The sequence below is a fragment of the Rhinopithecus roxellana genome, chromosome 8 (assembly GCF_007565055.1).
Source record: "Rhinopithecus roxellana isolate Shanxi Qingling chromosome 8, ASM756505v1, whole genome shotgun sequence".
NCBI classification, from domain to species: Eukaryota; Metazoa; Chordata; class Mammalia; order Primates; family Cercopithecidae; genus Rhinopithecus; species Rhinopithecus roxellana.
The window spans coordinates 117,641,001-117,660,346 of NC_044556.1; the positions used below are offsets into that span (position 1 = coordinate 117,641,001).

Consider the following 19,346-nt stretch of genomic DNA (forward strand, 5'->3'; position numbering starts at 1 on the left):
TTCCATTGCAGTGTTATGCATGTCCCAATTGCAGCAATGGCCTGTTTTCATTCTGATAGTTTTATTACAAGTCTGCCTTTAACTAGAGTAGAAGCTCATTGAGCTCTAGGACCATGAAACTTCATCTTTATATCCCCACATCTGGCCAGTGTCGGGCCCATTAGGTGTTCAATAAATATTCACTGAATGAATGAATAAGTGAACAGCCATGGACTGAGTGCCCCCTCAAGCCAGACCCTTCACAGGTACTTGACATGAAACTCACTTGTCTTCCTCACAGACATATAAGCCCTCCCAGTGGAGGGTTGGAAGAGACTTCTCAGATGTGTCTGCAGCTGCAAGGCATGCTGGGAGCAGGGAAGGGCTGAGCCTGGGGGTGGAAGGTGCTGAGCACGAGGGAAGGGAAGTCACGAACATGGAAGCAAAGCCAATTTCCTTCCATTGGCCCCTCCTACCCACAATCCAGCAGACTGGCTGTAAGAACTTGACAATTTTTATAATAACAGTTTTATTGAGATATAATTTACATATAAGTCACCTATTTAAAGTGTACAATGAAACACTTTTTGGTATATTCACAGACTGCAACCACCACCACAGTCAATTTTAGAACATTTTCATCACTGAGAAAGAAGAAAGCCTGTAGGCTTTAGTTATCACCCCGCCTTCTGTCTTCCCATCTCCTCCAGGCAACTATTAATCTACTTTCTTTCTCTCTGGATTTGCCTATTCTGGATGTTTCATAACAATGGAATCACATAATATGTGGTCTTTTGTGATGGGCTTCTTTCATTTAGCATAATGTTTTTAAGGTTCATCACATTTACTATATATTAGAGCTTCATTTATATTTATAGGTGAAAAATATTCCACTGTGTGGCTGTGTCACATTTTGTTTCTCCATTTGTCAGTGAGTGGACATTGTATTTAGTCTGTTCTCACACTGCTAATAAAGACATATCCAGCCAGGCACGGTGGCTCACGCCTGTAATCCCAGTACTTTGGCAGGCTGAGGTGAGTGAACCTCACAAGGTCAGGAGATCAAAACCATCCTGGCTAACCAGTGAAACCCCATCTCTACTAAAAATACAGAAAATTAGCTGGGCATGGTGGCATGTGCCTGTGGTCTGAGCTGCTTGGGAGGCTGAGGCAGGACAGCCACTTGAACCCGGGAGATGGAGGTTGCTGTGAGCCGAGATCGCACCACTACACTCCAGCCTGGGTGACAGAGTGAGACTCCAATCCCCCCAAAAAAAGGCATATCCAAGACTGGGTAATTTATAAAGGAAAGAGGTTTAATGGACTCACAGTTCCACATGACTGGGGAGGCCTCACAAGCATGGTGGAAGGCAAAAGAGAAGCAAAGACACGGCCTACACAGCAGCAGGCAAGAGAGATTTTGCAGGGGAACTCCCCTTTATAAAACCATTAGATCTCGTGAGACTTGTTCACTGTCATGAGAACAGCATGGGAAAGACCTGCTTCCGTAATTCAATTACCTCCCACCTGGTCCCTCCCATTAAACATAGGAATTAGGAGAGCTAGAATTCAAGATGAGATTTGGGCGGGTACACAGCCAAACCATGTCAGACATGGACTTGATATTTTGGTTCAGCTGTGTGACTTGACCCAGGGCTCTGGACAGCTGGGATGTGTGAGTATTCAAAACCCTTGTCAAGACCCTAAAAGCCATAAAGTGAAACTTAGCTGTATTTATTTTTCAATTGCTAGATATCATGCACATCCATCTCTCAGGGATGATATGAGCTCAGGGATGGGGTGAGAGTGTCTGTTAAGCTCCTGCCTTAGTAATAAAAGAGCCCACCAAGATGGCTGAGTCCAGATGGTCCATTCTTGAGCAAAGAATGGCTGCAAGCAGCAGGGAGCACATCTTAGCCAGCTGGGGCTCTGTCTGGGACTTCTATATCCAAGAGGGAATGGAAGGACAGGAGAAGATTAGACATCCAGGATGCAAGCCTAGACATACCTCAGAGTATTCAGGAATGCTGCTAGCCCCATAGCCAACATCCAGTAATAGCTAACAATTATGAAACACTTCCTACATGCCAGGCCCTGTTCTAAGCATTTCACATACAAAAACTCATTAAATCCTTCCAATGAGCCTGTAACATAGCTACTATCACCATCATTCCGTTTTACAGATAGGCAGTCTGAGGCACGGACAAATTAAGTAACTTGTCCAAGGCCATAGAACTAGTAAATGTAGAGCTGGGATTTGAACGCAGGCAGTCTGGCTCAAAGCCTCACCTCTGTGCTACTCCCTTCATAGAGCAGTTCACAGCATAGTGCACCCTCCAGGGCAGACAGTGCATCAGCCTCCTTCCTGCCATTCATGGAAGAAGGGCGGTGCCACTGCCAGAAAACAAGATGAGTGTTTGCATATTGGGTTGGACCAAAGGATGATGGATGTTAATGGCCTCATTTACAAGCAAGGAAATTGAGACTCAGAGAGGTTCACACCCAACATATATCAGAAGTGAGACTGAAATCCAGATCTGACTCTGAATTTGTTGTTCTCTGTGCTTTCCCAACCCCACCAGACTCAAAATTATTTCTTTTCTTTCTTTTCTTTTTTTTTTTTTTTTTTTGAGACGGAGTCTTGCTCTGCCGCCCAGGCTGGAGTGCAGTGGCCGGCTCTCAGCTCACTGCAAGCTCCGCCTCCCGGGTTGACGCCATTCTCCTGTCTCAGCCTCCCGAGTAGCTGGGACTACAGGTGCCTGCCTCGTCGCCCGGCTGGTTTTTTGTATTTTTTAGTAGAGACGGGGTTTCACCGTTTAGCCAGGATGGTCTCGATCTCCTGACCTCGTGATCCGCCCGTCTCGGCCTCCCAAAGTGCTGGGATTACAGGCTTGAGCCACCACGCCCGGCCTTTCTTTTCTTTCTTTATGCTTGTACAACTGTTAACACATTTTAGAGACAAATTTCCCACCATCATCTCCCATATTACACTGATAAAATACTGTCACTGCAATGGCATTCTTGATGAACATCTCCCTCCCCTCTGTGGTTCCCTGCTGGTACCTGGGAATTTGCCCAGACATTAGCCATCACTACTAAACCCACAGACCCCCACCTGGAGGACCCAGGCACCAGCAGCTGTGAACTATGCTGATTTTAAAACCACTGAAGCAGCCAGGACTGTTCCCTACAGTGTGAGGATGACTAAACCCTATCTGGACTATTGGGTGACAATGCCAAGTCCTGGGAGCAAATGGGAAGCCCTGGAGGTTCCAAACAGGGACACACTCCCGGGGTCAGTGCCTGTGTGTGGGTCCTTTGTGTGAGTGGAACACCTCAGGTGGGATTTTCCCTGGGAGCCAGTTGCAGAGGCCAAGGACCTGCCATTTTCAGATCCTTAAAGTCTACAAGTGGTTAGATAGGGGACATCTGGGACTTTTTTGGTTTTGTGTGAAATATCTGATTACATGTATTTGTTGATATACACTTGTTTCAATTCCTCTACGTTATCTATTTCATGCCGTTCTTTACCTCTCTGTATTCTCCCCACCCCTGAAAAAGTCTGTTCACTCCTTGAGGGCCATCATGGTTACCCCAATGCATTCTACAGTGTCTACAGATGCTCAGGAAGGGATGATCAAATGACCCAACAATATGGATGGGGCACGCAACATTCACGAGTGACATTCAGGATTTCTTACCCTCTATCACCTTAGCCAAAGAAATCTTCTGGCCCTAACCCATGTAAACCAAAAGTATCTGAGATAGGTCTTTATTTAGAAAGTTTATTTTGCCAAAGTTAAGGATGTACTCCCAGGAGGCAGGTCTGTGCCTTTCTCCAAAGATGATGTTGAGGGCTTTAATATTTAAAGGGGAAAGGATGAACATTGGGGAAAGAGGAAGAAATTTTAAAAAGGTGTGAGCAGATAAGAGATAAATGGTTACATTCTTTTCAGACTTTGATCAGCCTTTCACCAGATACACAATTTACATGTGAGAGATGAGTAGAGGAAACGGTCCACCTATTGCCTCCATAGCTCAGTGAATCTGCATTTTTACATCAGAGGAAGCAATCAGATATGAATTTGTCTCAGGTGAGCAAGAGAGTGACTTAGAGTTCTGGCCTTTGTCCCACACCTGGGAAGATAAGCTATTAATTTACATTATCAGGGTAAAATTCAACAAAACTGTTTTAGGGTAAATACCTTGGGGCCACAAGGAATTTTCTTTTCTTTTTTTTTTTTTTTTTTTTTTTTTTTTTTGAGACGGAGTCTCGCTCTGTCACCCAGGCTGGAGTGCAGTGACCAGATCTTGGCTCACTGCAAGCTCCACCTCCCGGGTTTACGCCATTCTCCTGCCTCAGCCTCCCGAGTAGCTGGGACTACAGGCGCCCGCCACCTCGCCCGGCTAGTTTTTCTGTATTTTTTAGTAGAGACGGGGTTTCACCGGGATAGCCAGGATGGTCTCGAACCCCTGACCTCGTGATCCGCTGTCTCGGCCTCCCAAAGTGCTGGGATTACAGGCTTGAGCCACCGCGCCCGGCCAAGGAATTTTCTAGTGGGAAAATTATGAGGGGGGTATGTGGCTTTTTAATCTTTGTCTATCTTATTCAGGAATAAAGTGGGAGGCAGATTTGCCTGATGCATTTCACAGCTTGACTTTTCCCTTTGGCTTAGTGATTTTGGGGTCTGAGGTTTATTTTCCTTTCAAGCCCATCCCATCTGCATTCTACACCAAAATGCCCTCCAGGCTCCCACTGGAATAACAGGACCAGTCCCCTCACTTTGAGAATGAAAGGCAGATTAGGGTGACTAAGGAGACAACCCAGACCTCAGTCTTTGGGCCTCTTCTCTTCCCTATTCTCCATTTCCTCTGACTTTATGCAGTCCTGTAACATCAACTACCATCTCTAGCTAGTGACTCTCCAAGTTTGGTTTCTGGCCTGAAACACTTCTCTGAACTCCAGACTTGGGTATATATTCAACCTCCTGCACTGCATCTCCACTTAGATGTCTAATAGACATGTCAGACTTTCAGGACCAAGAAAGAACTATTCATTGCCCACCTAGCCCCACCCACTCCTCTCTCCCCAACATGGCTTTCGAACCCAGAAGCAAATACCCCATGCATCCTGTTATCCAAGTCAAACCCTCAGGAGTCATCCATGATTCTTCTCTTTCCCTTGCTCACACCCATGCATTGGTAATTCCTGGCAGCCTGACCTTCAAATCCCATCCCCCTGCACAAGCCCGGTTCACTCCCGCACCCACTCTCAGGTGGACTGCCGCCAGCACCTGCCTCTGCTCACCCGCTTCCACTCCTGTCCCTCCTGCACAGACAGCCCCTTGATGTGTGATTCAGGTCACATCCCTCCTTGAAACCCTCCAAATGACATCCCGCTGGCTCAAGATAAAACACAAACTGCGTGCTCTGGTCCATGAGGCCCAATGTAGCCGGCCTCACACCACCTCTCGCATCTTCCCGCCCCCTCTTTTCCCTGCCACCCTTCTCTTTTCTCTGCCCCTCAACCTTTGTTTCTGTCTGTGCTTCTGCTCAGAACAATTTTCCTTTTCTCTTTTCCCCAACGGGGATTCAATTCATGTGCTCTCTCTTCAGAGATGTCTTCCCACATTCCCATAAAATAAGTGCCCTGTTTTATTTTCTTCACAGAATGTAACAAAGTATCTTATGGTTTCGCTGTGTGCCTGTTTACTGCTGAAGTAGCAACTTCTGAAGGGCAAGGATTGTCTTGTTCACTGATGTATCTCAGGGCGTAGACCAGTAAATGTCTATTAACAAGAGACTGAGTATGTTAACTCTACCAGTAAAGGTACAGAGTTAGTACAGCATGTTGGTGTGGAAAGAGCTAGAACTTTGGAATCCAGAAAATTCTCATGCCTGCACTTACTGACTTGAATAGTAAGTTACTTAGCAACTCTGGGCCCCAGTTTCCTCTTTTAAAGAGGTAAGAATTATAGAAAATATATCGAAGGCTGTAAGGACAGTGCCTCTCACATAGGAGGTACTCTGATAGACAAGTAGGTCAAATGGACCTACCTGGTTCCCAGTCCAGAACGTTTTCCCTCCTCCTAGGATGGTAATGGTCAAACACTAGGATAAATTGAAGAACTAGGGATAAGTAAGGACATAAAGGAAGATTCTAGAGTCATTGCAGTATTTCAGAGAGACTCCATGGTGGTCTTCTTGAAGTGATGGTTTAAGCATGGTCACACTGGAAGGGGTGATCCCCTTCAGTTCTGGAGGAGTGAAGAAGCAAACATACCTCAGACCTTTGAGGCTCTGGGCACTGGCCTATTTCTGGTGAGAGAGAGAAACTTCCTTTTAGCTAAGAGCATAGTTCTTCCAGCCCCACGCTGGACTCTCTCACTGCATCTTCTCTTAAACTGTAGATGATGAGGCCTTCCCTGGTGCCTTGTTTCCCTAAACCATAGCCCAAAGGCTGGGAGATACTGAGACCTTGGACCAGCGTAGAGGGTGGAGAGACAGGGCAGAGCCTGGGAAGCAGGTAGAGCCTAGTCTGGCCCGTACATAAAGGTCTCATTATGTGGATGGTCAGCAGTATCCTAATTGTGTTTACACAACATGGCAACACCAGAGGGGAAGTTCCATGCTGTCCAGACAAAGGGGCTCCTCAGTTCTCAGAAGAAAGTCCCATAGAAATAGAAAGTAAACACCAGAGGTGATTTTTCTCCTGGCCTTGGCAAAGTCAGACCAGACAGTAACCAAAGGCATGGTTTCCGAGTTACCTGGCATGGCCCAGCTGGAAGGTAGCAGGGAGGGCTTCGTAAGCAAGGCCTGGGCCCAGGAAGATGGAGTGCAGGCCTGAGATCTGTAAAGACAAGTGTGAGCTAAAGCAGGGCCCAAAGGGAGATGAGTACAGAAAACAGATCTAAGACATGGAAAATGGCCCAAGAAGAAAGGACAAGCTAAAGTCAAGGCAGTGACCAAGACCTAGAGGGTAGGTGCTGGCAGGGGAGGGACTTACATCTGGGTATGGTCAGCAGGGGTGAGTTGAGGGTGTCAGTGACTCTGGCAGCAGGTACCCAGGTCCTGATACCAACAGACCAGGTCAGATGGAATGAGGAGGAAGAAACCAACCTTAGATGAGCACTTTTTTTTTTTTTTTTTTTTTTTTTTTGAGGCAGAGTCTCTGTTGCCCAGGCGGGAGTGCAGTAGTGCAGTGATGTGAGCATGATTTACTGCAGCCTTGACTACCTGGGCCCAAGCCATCCTCTCTCCTCAGCCTCCTGCGTAGCTGGGACCATAGGCACAAGCCACCACACTAGGCTAATATTATATACAGATGGGGTATCTCTTTATTGCCCAGGCTGGTCTCGAACTCCTGAGCTCAAGAGATCCTCCTGCCTCGGACTCCCAAAATGCTGGGATTCCAGGCATGAGCTACTGTGCCCAGCCAAGCACATGCTATGTTTCAGGCTCTGTGCTAAGTGCTTTATGGACATCACAGGAACAGAGAAAGAACTTTTAATCCAGAGAGGCTAAGGGTGTCTCAGGAAAGTCTGGGAATAGGTAGAGAAACTGAGTTCTCAGACCTAACAGTCAAGGTGAGGGTATGGCCTTAGCAAGACTGCCGTGAAGAGCTCCTGGCCCATGGCTGCGGTCGTGTGGCGCTGAGCACACTGCAATGGGGTTAGCAGCTGTACCTGCCAGAATTGCAAGGCAGAAATCCAGGCCCAGCGTCAAACAGGCTGAGCCGCCAGCCCTGATTCATCCCGAAGACCACGCTTCTTCCCCTGCACCTATACAACTCAGAGGCTAATAATAATGTTGAGATTTGTATAGCACTTTACAGTTGCCAAAGCACTTTCACAAACGATGCTACTTAACCGATGTCCATTACTGGAGTCTCAGGAGTTGGAGTCAGATGTTTCACAGATTATCCTGTTTGGTCTGTCCTGTGTGACTCTGGCTGTCACTTGCCTTCTCTGGGTTTAATGTGCCCAGAGGGCAGACGGTAATAATCAGTCAGTCTTCCACAAAAGAGGATGGGAAGTGTCTGGAGAGGGGCTGAGGGTGAGAGGATCTGCCAAGCTTTAACAAGCTCTGGAGTCCTTAGTCTAGAGAAAACCCATTCACTAGGCTCCAGGAAAACAAACTCAGAGGTATTAGAATCTTTCCTTCAACCCAACTTTTAAGCCCTAAATGCTTCCAGAAGCCTCAGAGTTCTCTTACTTCTGAGCCCCTTGCCAAGGCCAGTTTGAGACAGGGAAGTAAGGGAGGAGCTTTTGATTCCTATACAGCTCTATTTTTAACTGGAATTTATCTTCCTGCTCCACCAGTGATTGGCGCCTTTAAAGCTGAGGTAAAGCGCACTGTCAGCAGGACCCAAGCGTAAATAGCAGGGGACAGAGAGACTGATCTGTGATGTGGGCAGGAAGTTAGACAGATGGACAAACCAATCAGCCAGTGTCTTTGCCAAGAACAGCTCAATTAATCACACACTGTCCCCAAGCCTCTCTTCGTTGTTCCATTCTCTGACCTCCTTATGTGGCAAGTGTGAGGGTAAAACGGGTCAGGTCTAGGAGCCCTCCCCAGTGGTGAACTCATCAGGGTGGGGCCTTGCACTCCCCGGTTTTCCCCCAGCATCATGGGGAAATCTGGCATCTTGAATAGAGGTGATTCCTTTTATATCTTTATGTGAAATCAGCATTTGGTGTTTAGACTAGGATGGAGATGAGCTTGAATTAGAGCAACCCACAGTAAAGGGGTACCTGTCTTTTCCTCCAGAACAGCCGTTCACAGATTGGAAAGTCCATGGCCCCAGCAGTTCCTTCAAATCCCTAAACGAAGCCTTTTTTTTTTTTTTTTTTTTTTTTTTGAGACGGAGTCTCACTCTGTTGCCCAGTCTGGAGTGCAGTGGCACCATCTCGGCTCACTGGGAACCTCCGCCTCCCAGGTTCAAGTGATTCTCCTGCCTCAGCCTCCCGAGTAGCTGAGATTACAGGCACACACCACCACACCCAGCTAATTTTGTATTTTTAGTAGAGATGGGATTTCACCATGTTGGCCAGACTGGTCTCGAACTCCTGACCTCAAGTGATCCACCTGCCTCAGCCTCTCAACGTGCTGGGATTACAGGCATGAGCCACTGTGCCCGGCCTGTCAAAGCCTTCTTCTCAAAGCTTTACCCCATTAACTTGACTTCCCTGCTGGAAGTGGGTGGGAGGTGAGGAGATCTGCCCCTCCTTTGCTCCAAGGGGACAGCATCTTAGAATGACTAAAGTTATTTACTTTGAAGGGAGCACCCAAATAAGAAAGCTCAGAGATACCACTTTTAGCACAAAAGGAGGGCCAAGGAAGTGTGTGTGTGTATGTGTGTTTGTGTGTGTACAAGCGAGTAAGCTTGCTGCTGGAGGGAAGCATCCCTTGTTTTTGTAGACCACAAGAGCCAGGGAAAGGCAGAGATGGATTTTCTCAGACAAACTACTGCCCAAATCCTCCCATTTTCAGACTAGAAGTGAGAAGAGGAAGTGACGGGGGAGTTCGAAGTCTGTGTAAGAAATGCTGCCATCGTGGTGACAAAAGACAAAAACCTAATGTCTCTGGGACTGGACATGTAAAAAATCTGATTAAAACTAAGTGGTTATGTAGGCCTTCTATAACAAGGCAGAAATGAACCGGCCATTTCCAGCGTCACCGACTTACTGTGTGTCTTGGTGACAAACGGTACATGAGAATAAATGGTGTCCTGGGGTGCATCTTGGCCTCTTCAGGGATCCTGGAGGCACCTCAACGGAGGGACAGCCACGGTAAACTGATGACCCCACTGGAGGCAAGACTCATCGCCAGTAACAATAACAACCACCCTTCCAAAGCACTTGCGACGTGCCAGGCCTTGTCCCAGCACTCTGGGTATATAGCAAATCATTTAATCCACAAAACAACTGATGAGGGATGCGCTACAACCATCCTTGTCAAGGCACAGAAAGGTTAAACCATTTGCCCCAGGTCCCTAAGCTGGTAAGAGATGGAGCAAGTCAGTACCTGAATCCGGGCAGTTTGGCTCCCATCCACAGTGCTATCTGCTCTCATGCCACTAATTTATTAATTCCACAAATATTTACTGAACACTTCTTTACCCATGGCACTCAACTAGGGAACACAAGACACATATATATGGGTTTCAAGTTCAGTAAAGGGCATTTGCTCACCCTCGTTCAGGAGGTAAGGAGACTCGTACACTGTCGCAGACATTGTCCTTTGCCGGTGGGGTCTTTGAGGAATGAGAAAATTGGACCTGTACTGCCTCTAAGCTCCCTGGGCACCCCTCCAGGACAGAACCAGGTTTTGTTTGTCTCCAGGTCCCCAAAGCCACACCCAGGGCTAAGAGCGTTGTAGATGTTCACCAAATGTGGTTGACCAAATTTTTTAAGTCCTTGAATGCAGGAGCCAGTTGGATAATGCTGTTAAAATACCTCATTGTCACAGCATTCCTGCTTGTGGCCACAAAACAAGTGCCTTGCATGGCATCTGGTACCCATTTGCTGACGAACTGTTGCTTCTCCTCGATTTGCCAGGAACGACCGGCAGAGACCAATGCCAATGTGGACAATTCAGCGTCCCCCTCGGTGGCCCAGCTGGCCGGGCGGTTTAGGGAGCAGGCGGCTGCAGCCAAGGAGGTGAGTCAGGCGGCTTCAGAGCAGCCTCTTCGGCAGAGGGCAGGAGGAAGGGGAAACCTGGTCAGGCCCAGCAGAGAGGGAGGGAGGAGGCTTGGGAGTTACCAAATTAGGAAGAGAAGCCAGGGGCTGGAGGGGTTTCTCTGAATGTGAAGAATGTGTCACGGCTGCTGTGCCTGGGCAGAATCTGTCCCCACCAGGGTGAGGCTTGCACTCTGGCCAGGAGGGATGAGACACAGGGCAGAGATGGGCATCCGTATCCATTTCCATCTTGATCATCCACCTATACAGACTTAGATCCCACACAGCTGTGCCAGGCCTGGACTGGGGTCAGAACAAAGAAGTTCCTACAGCCAGCTCCTGCCCCATAGCCAGAGCAAGGCAAGGCTGGGGCAGACTCCAAACTGAGAATTGAGAAAGAAAAGAGGACTTGGAGGAAAGCACATTCAGATGGGAAACCAGGGATCAGGAAGGAAGAGCGTCCAGTGACCAGTAGAAGAAAGTGTGACAAGGGAGGGTCTTAACTTTGGAGAGATTTGGGCTAGATTTTCTTGAGTCATGCAGTGTGAGAAGCTCATTAGAAGTGAGAATGACAGGGCCAGGCACGGTGGCTCACCCCTGTAATTTCAGCACTTTGGGGGGCCAAGGCGGGCGGATCACTTAAGGTTGGGAGTTCGCAACCAGCCTGACCAACACGGAGAAACCTCGTCTGGGATTACAGGCTTGAGCCACCGCGCCCGGCCTTTGCCTTGCATTTTTAAGTGCACTATTTTGGGGTTTTGTTTTCCCATCTGAAAAATCAGGTTCATAATTTCTAGACAGTATAGGCATGTCATAAAGGATAAAGAAGATAGCATTGATCTCAGGTGCTGGCACTGTCTGAAAACTGAGTGTGACTCAGGTCAGTGAATCTCAAGTAAAAGAGGACATTCTAGCAGGAAAGGAAATGGAGCCGAGAGGATGAAAGTCAAAATGGGTAGATGGTAAACAGAATTAATTTAAATAGTAAGCGGGCTATCCCAAAGACACGCAGTTCCCTTCCTCCATTCTTAAATATTCCTACACTTCCCCAACATCCTAACATTCCTAAATTCCTAAACCTTCCAGAAACCAGTTTCCACTTCCTTGCTCTTCCTCCCTGTTACCTGATCAGTGCTCTCTTCTTCTCTGTGTGTCTGTCTGTCGCCCTCCCTCCAGACACCAGCCAGTAAACCAACCCGAAGGAAACCGCCCTGTTCCCTCCCCCTGTTTCCCCCCAAGGTAGAGCTGGGCCAGAATGGTGAGGAGGTAAGTGCTGCTGTTGGGGCTCAGACGACACTGTGAAGGGTTCTATCCCCTTCTTGGAGGAGGGGGCACCAAACTCATACTTTAAAGCTCAGACTCTATGCAGGGAATGTCTCCATTTCAGAGTGAATCTCCTCTTTTTTTTTTTTGAGACAGAGTCTCGCTCTGTCACCCAGGCTGGAGTGCAGGGGCCGGATCTCAGCTTACTGCAAGCTCCGCCTCCCGGGTTTATGCCATTCTCCTGCCTCAGCCTCCCAAGTAGCTGGGACTACAGGCGCCCACCACCTCGCCCGGCTAGTTTTTTGTATTTTTTTAGTAGAGACGGGGGTTTCACCGTGTTCGCCAGGATGGCCTCGATCTTCTGACCTCGTGATCCGCCCGTCTCGGCCTCCCAAAGTGCTGGGATTACAGGCTTGAGCCACCGCGCCCGGCCTGAATCTCCTCTTAAATGTTTCCTGAATCCTTTACTTTGGAGACTAGGTTCCTCCCTGCTCCTTTTTACTGAGGCTCCTTTATGATCTGTCAAGGATAGGAACACTATTTTCCAAGCCTGAGAATTTTAGCAAAGAGAATGGGTCATATATTATTAACAGACCCAATTCAGGAGCCAGAAACGTTCTGTTTTATTCCCAGGTCTGACTTAGATGATCTTGGAATAAGGTGTGGAGAAGGGACCTGGAAAGGGGGCTACAATTACGTGGGGCAGGACGGAAGCGTGAGAAAACCCCGTGGTTCTGTAACATCCTTGTAAAGCCTGGCTATTGTTCAAGATCACTGGAAGAAAACCAGAGCACACAGGAGGCCTCGTTGCTCTCAGATATAAATAGCCAATGTTACCAACATAATAAAGGCTCTGGTATCATAGATCATAGCCAGTAATAGGTTCTTAGCCTGCATATTCTACTATCTTTATTTATCTAATTGTAGCTGCAGGAGTGTCTTCTCCACACCTTATGCCAGCAACCCATGAACCTTCACTGTGGTCATGGTCTGTGCCAGAAATGGATTTGCATGTTCTGTCATCTCACCTGGGAGGCCAACCCCAAAATAAAGCAAGCAAGCCAAGGCAATTTCATCCCCGAATCCCAACCTCTTTCAACGACCTCTTTATTCTCTCCTTCTTTTGGGGGGACCAGCACCCTGACAATAGCCATTAGGTACCCCTATGTGAACTTGGGCAAGCATCTTAATGCCTACATTTTCTCATCTATAAAGTGAAACAGCTGAAGTAGATCAATGGTTTTCAAGCCTTTTTGTCAACCTAAGGCTTACAAGCAGAAGCCCACGAGATAAAGCAGAAACTCATCGCTGGCCCAGGCCAAGTGAGATGGGGGAGGGGAGGCCTGGAGGCCCAAATGCTCTCAGAATACTCTCTCCCCACTGAACAAGGGTCTTATTCTGGGATGAGAACCCCAAGGAGCACAGTTTAAAAACATTGAGGTTTTCCTTGGGTCTCTTCAAGTGCCAACAATATGATTCTGTGGCTTTATGGGGTCATCAGCCAATGCTGTAACCAAACACATACCAACAACTTCTCTTTCCAGAGGATCAGCTTCTCCTTGTAACCCTCATCCTCTGGGCTCGGTGTCTCTGCTGCTGTGCAATGGGCTGAGGCTATGGTCACTCAGAGCTTAATGTGAGGCTGCCCCCTGATAGCCCGGGCTTGGCCCAGGAGAAGTCACCGCACCATACCGAATCTGTTTTCTTATTTGTGAAATGAGGGCAAAAACACTAACCAGCTAGATCAGGAAGGCTGGCTAGGGAAGTTTCATCCCCTGGAGTAAAAGCAGAGGGAGTTAGGCTAGAGATTGGGTTAAATAGCTCCATCCTGGCAGCTCTGTGGAAATGCATTCGCAGGTTTCACCCCATGGGGCACATCACCCAGAAGTTAAATGGCTTATAATAACCAAGGGCTGGATAAGTCCAAGGGTGGATTTTAGAAAGTCCTGCCTGGAATGACAAGCTGCTCGCACATTGAAAGCACACTACCTCCAGGGATCAATGACTTTTTGTGGCCTTCAAATTCACCTAGAAATAAAATGAGCAGCCAGCTTTGTCTTGCAGGGCTAATTGGAGGCTGCCGTCCACAATTTCTCCTTCCAGACTTCTGTAGCTCAACCTGCAGAGGTCCTAATGCTGGAAACCTTGGGGGCCTGCAGGGAGGGCCCCGGTCAGGCTGCTCCTCGGTTCCCAATGCACAGTGCCAGAAATTTCATCCCTGCCCTGCTATGCTTGCTCAGGTCTGAGACAGTGGGGTCAGCCCCCTGACAGCACCTGCTGACTGCAGGACCCCTCCTGATGGCAGGGTGACCAAGAGTTACCCCTCTCTAGAAGAACCAGCCAAAAGGGTGTTTAATGCAGCCACAGATCCTGCCTCCTCTACTCAGGAAAGGCTGAAAAGCATTCCCATCTGAAAATTAGTCCGTAGTTTCTAGACGTGGTAAGAATGTCATGTAAATACATCTATATATATACATATATAGGGATGGAAAGATGGTTTTTCTCCACCAATTACTAGTCTCAACCACTTGCCTGAAGCCCCTTGTTAAACCGTAAAGGAAATGATGCCACCTGCTGTCATTTCTAGGAACTGCACTAGAGGTTATTTTGGATTCTTTCTGCTTTGCAATTCAAATCAATAGGGTTTTACGGAGCATCAGCTGGGTCCTCAGTACTATACTGTGGTTAAGGGGCAGAGTCCACTGAATTTCCACAGATTTCAGAAGACAGTGGTCAGCTGGGGAAGAGAAGAACTCATAGTATTAGGTGAAGTGAGCTTTATCAGCAAAATTGTTGCTACAGTTTCTAAAAGTTTCTCTGAAAACCCGAGCCCATCTGAAATTTCCCTGTAAAGCACAGAAACTAAGGACACTTCCACTGGAGCTGGAAGCTCTTTATACTCGTCCTAGATAAAAAGCTCCTTGAAAGACTGCTATAGGAAAATACCCGACATTGAAGACACATGGAGGCAGAGGCAGCGGGAGTCCTTAGGATCATTTATTCCTGCCCAGCTGCATCTTGGTAGAGGAGGCTGAAGCCAGGGGCATTGTCTGGCTCCTGCCAAAATTAGAATTAGAAGGAGTGGGGATCCTGTGAGTACAGCCCATGGTCTCCCTTGGTGTTGGGCTGTAAAAAGATCACGAGCAGTTCAGTTGAGTGAGCCTCCCTCCTTCCATCCCTAAAATACAATCATCTCACATCATAAATATCTCAGAATCTTTCTAAGAGATCAGTGTAGTTCTTCTTCTTATGGTTCAGGTAAATTAGTACATGGGGTCAAGGAGCAGGTCATACACATTGGTCTCCAAACTATCGGGAGATCCTTTCTTTACCTTGGCCTCTGTCCAACCACATGGAAGTCATCCTCTTCCTTTTCTTCATCATCATCCTATCACTGTCACCATTCCCACATATTTGTGGGGATTTTACGCAAAACACAGAGTCAATATTTTTACGTGATATAGATCCCAAAGGCAGACAAGATTCCTGGCATACATTCATCACAAAAATATCTACAACTAACAGAGAATACGTATGATTATGTAGCACATGCATTAGCCACGGACTGCTCCTGTGGCCGAGACTGAATCATGCTCATCTTTCTATGACCCACACAATGTCTGGAACGCAGTAAATGTTTACTTGATTAAAAAGAATATTCAGGCTGGGCACAGTGGCTCACGCCTATAATCCCAGCACTTTGGGATGCCGGGATGGGTGGATCACCTGAGGTCAGGAGTTCGAAAGCAGCCTGGCCAACATGGTGGAACCCTGTCTCTACTAAAAATACAAAAACTAGCTGGGCATGGTGGTGCATGCCTGTAATTCCAGCTACTTGGGAGGCAGAGACAGGAGAATTGCTTGAACCCAGGAGGTGGAGGTTGCAGTGAGCCAAGATTGCGCCACTGCACGCCAGCTTGGGCAACAAGCAGGACTCCGTCTCAAAAAAGAAAAAAAGAAGAAAAAAAAGAATATTCAACATTTTGGAAAATCATAATTTATAAATCATGCCATCGGTGGGATTTTCCAAAATATCACTGGGTCCAGGGAGGAATTCCAGTCATACCTCTGTCATCCTGGTCTAGTTTCTTATTGTGTGTGTGACAAACAAGATGGTCATTTTTGCCCTTTATCTTTGAAATTCCCCAAATTGTTGATTCACAGTGTTGAAGATCTTGCTCAGACATAGTTTTCCCTCATAACGACAATGAAGCCACTCTTCCTGGGAGAGACCTTCTGTATTGAGGACGTCGGTGCTGACTTCTCTGATCTGATTGGAAGATTTTGCTGTGGTGGGATGAGGGAGGGAGGGAGGGGGAAAGTCCACGTCACCCAGGCCCTGATGAGGTATGTGGGCTACTGAACTAATGAAAAAGTGGCAACACCAGCTTCTCTTCTCCTTCTGCCTGTGGCTTTTGGGTTCCAACCAGAACCCCACTTTCCTCACCTTACTTATCTGGTTGTTTTGGTTGATTTGCCCCATAGAAATCACCACCCAATGCGAGCCACCCTCCTAAATTCAAGGTCAAGAGCTCGCCTCTGATTGAGAAGCTTCAGGTAAGTACAAAATTCATTGTCCATTGCTACCTTTTATCTAATTCCACTTCTTATCCAAAATTTGCATGACTTTGAGGCTCATCGGGTAGCCCATGGGTCACCTGGATAATTGGCCCCAATAATCAGCCAGTAATCAAATTGCAGTAAACGATGAGGATCTCACAGCCCTGCCTGAGGGAAAAGAATTAACATAAGGACCACATCAAGCATAAACACATGTATTTGACATTTAGTGGTGGGGGTTGATGGATAACGGGATGCCTCAAGAGTCTTTATGCGACTGGGCTCACACCTATAATCCCAGCTCTTTGGGAGGCTGAGGCTGGAGGATCACTTGAGCCCAGGAGTTCAAGACCAGCCAGGGCAACATAGTGGGACACCATCTCTACAAAATATTTTAAAATTAGCCAGGCATGGTGATGTGCATCTGTAGTCTCAGCTACTCTGAGGGCCAAGGTGGGAGGATCACTTGGGTCCAGGAGGTTGAGGCTGCATTGAACGGAGGTCGCTTCACTACACTCCAGCCTAAGTGACAGAGCAAGCTCCTATCTCCAAAAAAGAAAAGAAAGAAAAAAAAAAGTCTCATGGGAAAGGACACCATAGTTGCAAGAAACATTCCCGAAACAGCCAAGCCCTCTCTCCCAAGGCCTGAATGCAGCCACAAACCATTTCAGCCCTGCGTAGGGCTGGTGTTCAGCTGCTGCACACTGCACCAATATGGACAAATTTGTTGTTTGGGAAGTATCCTGTCCAACCTCTCCACCAGTAATCCTGTGTGCCCAGAGCCCTTGCCCACCATGCCCAGGGCTGGTTGGCTCCCTGGGACTGTAATTAAGCAGAAGACACTGGCCCTGAGCTCATAGTCTTGTGGAGACAGAGCTTTCACAGGTGATACAATAAAAGGAGCTAATGCCAGAGATGTCCACTGCGGGTCACTGCCCAGCTCCTGCTGCTCGAGACCAGGGTTTCTCAGCCTTGGTATTACTCGAGCTGGATAGTGTTGTTGCAGGGGCTGTCCTGTGCACTGCAAGATGTTTAGCAGCATCCCTGGTCCTACCCACTGATGCCAGTAGCACTCTCCAACAAGTTGTGATAATGAAAAATGTCTCCAGACATTGTCAAATGTCCCCTGGGGGCAAAATCGTCTCCCACCCCAGACCCCAGGTGAGACCCACCATTCTAGAATTTCAGAGCAAGAAGAGAGTGGAGTGGGCCAGAGTAATTAATGAATGTCTTATGAAACACCTATGTCCTGAGCCTGTCCTTAAGGGATGGGTGGCAGAAAAGGAGGGAGGAAGATGTTCCCCGTGGAGGAATGGCAGAAGCTAAAGTGCAGAGGAGAGGTAGGTATGTTATGTCCAGGCGGGGGCTGTAGGAGAGGCTCCTGTTTTCACTCCATCCTCTTTCCAACCACCCAGGAGAAGGAACAAGGCTCTTGTGCACCGTAGCCTCCCATCCAAGCTCACCTAAAAGCACTGGCTCACCAACTTCATTCTGAAGGCATCAAAGGTGTCAAGATGAATAGCCATAGCCTCTGTAGTTTCCAGCCATGGAAGAGCCTAGAGATTTGGATCCCAGCCTGATTGGGGGTTAAGGCAAGCATCTCTGGTTTCTGGCCATGAGCCTACCCTGTGGAGGGTGGGGAGGGCTCTGCAGTGTCTACCTGAAATTTAATTCAAGCTGAGAAGCCCTCCACCCGGCTGCAGGAATAGGGTGGTGCTACCTGTCACTCTGGGAGGCTGCAGGCTCCTAAATATGTAACAGGGATCTCTCAGAAGGGATCCCAGAACTCCAGCACTCCTCCTAGCATCCAGCTGAGGGATGCAGCCCCAGACTCCTACCTCTGGCTCCCTGCAGCCCACCCTAGCCCTCATTCAAGTGCCAGAAACCAGTTACCAAATGTTCTGTACTCTGTAGTTTTGGACCCATTCCTTTTTCCAGGCATTAGTGAGTCTTTTGGGGAAACACAACAACTTGAGAATGTGGTTTGGATGTCTAGTTGTTCAGTCTCATTAAGATTGTCAGCAACAGAACGACAACTTAGCCAAATCCCACAGGAACCTTACTTTCTTGGGAATATGTGGGAGAAAGAGCTGAGAAATGCATCACCAGCTAGATTTTCTTCTAACTATTCTACTGAATGAATTGTGAACTAGGGGTTTTCTTTTTTAGGATAGTCCAAAATTCACAATTCAACTTTTCTGCTGACTATCAACATCCATTTTATTTGCAAGCAGTCTTACAGAGGGAATTTCTCTGCTTGAAATTTAGAGAAGGGCATTTCCTTTAAGGTCCAGTGAACCCCCTCTGCCATGAAGCCTTCTCAGTCATGCCAGCACATCAACCTGCACAGCAACTATGCTGCAAATCCTTCCCTGGGTACTCCCCATATACTGCTTTTTTTTTTTTTTTTCCTTGCTTTGCTTTGTTGCCCTGGATGGACTCAAACTCTCAGACTCCTGGGCTTAAGCAATCCTCCCACCTCAGCCTCCTGTGTAGCAGGAATTACAGGCACACACCACTGCACCCAGCTTCATATGCTGCTTTTTGACATGGTTTGGGCTCGTATGCTATTTAACTTTCGTATTTTATATCTTGAACTCTTACCATGACTCAGTCTTGTCTGTATGATACCTTCTTTCTTAAGATCACAATGAAAACACTAACAGCCTTCTAAACGTGTGCAATGCTTTCAAGTCTGCAAGTCCTAAAGTATACATAGGAGGTCTCCAGGACAGCAGAGTCTGGCTGGTGGGAGGTAGGAAGGTGGCCAACGGGAGCCGGGAGGGAGAGGGTGTGAGTGCGGGGCAGGAAGGAGTACACAGGGACCAGATAGAAAAGACTTTGGAAGTCAGGACAAGAGGTTTG

At 47.6% G+C, this 19,346-nt stretch overlaps 1 protein-coding gene across 2 annotated transcripts in view; it reads left to right on the forward strand.

Annotated features, from left to right (window-relative positions):
- The window catches only part of RCSD1 (RCSD domain containing 1), a 76,660-nt gene that overhangs the window by 44,196 nt on the left and 13,118 nt on the right, over window positions 1–19,346 (forward strand). The window contains exons 2-4 of one of the 2 annotated variants that reach the window (XM_010371794.2): window positions 10,539–10,640; window positions 11,835–11,924; window positions 16,407–16,478. In XM_010371794.2, coding sequence (XP_010370096.1) covers window positions 10,539–10,640; window positions 11,835–11,924; window positions 16,407–16,478 — 264 coding nt within the window. The remainder of the gene's footprint in view (window positions 1–10,538; window positions 10,641–11,834; window positions 11,925–16,406; window positions 16,479–19,346) is intronic. The other variant, XM_010371796.2, reaches the window with a different exon arrangement.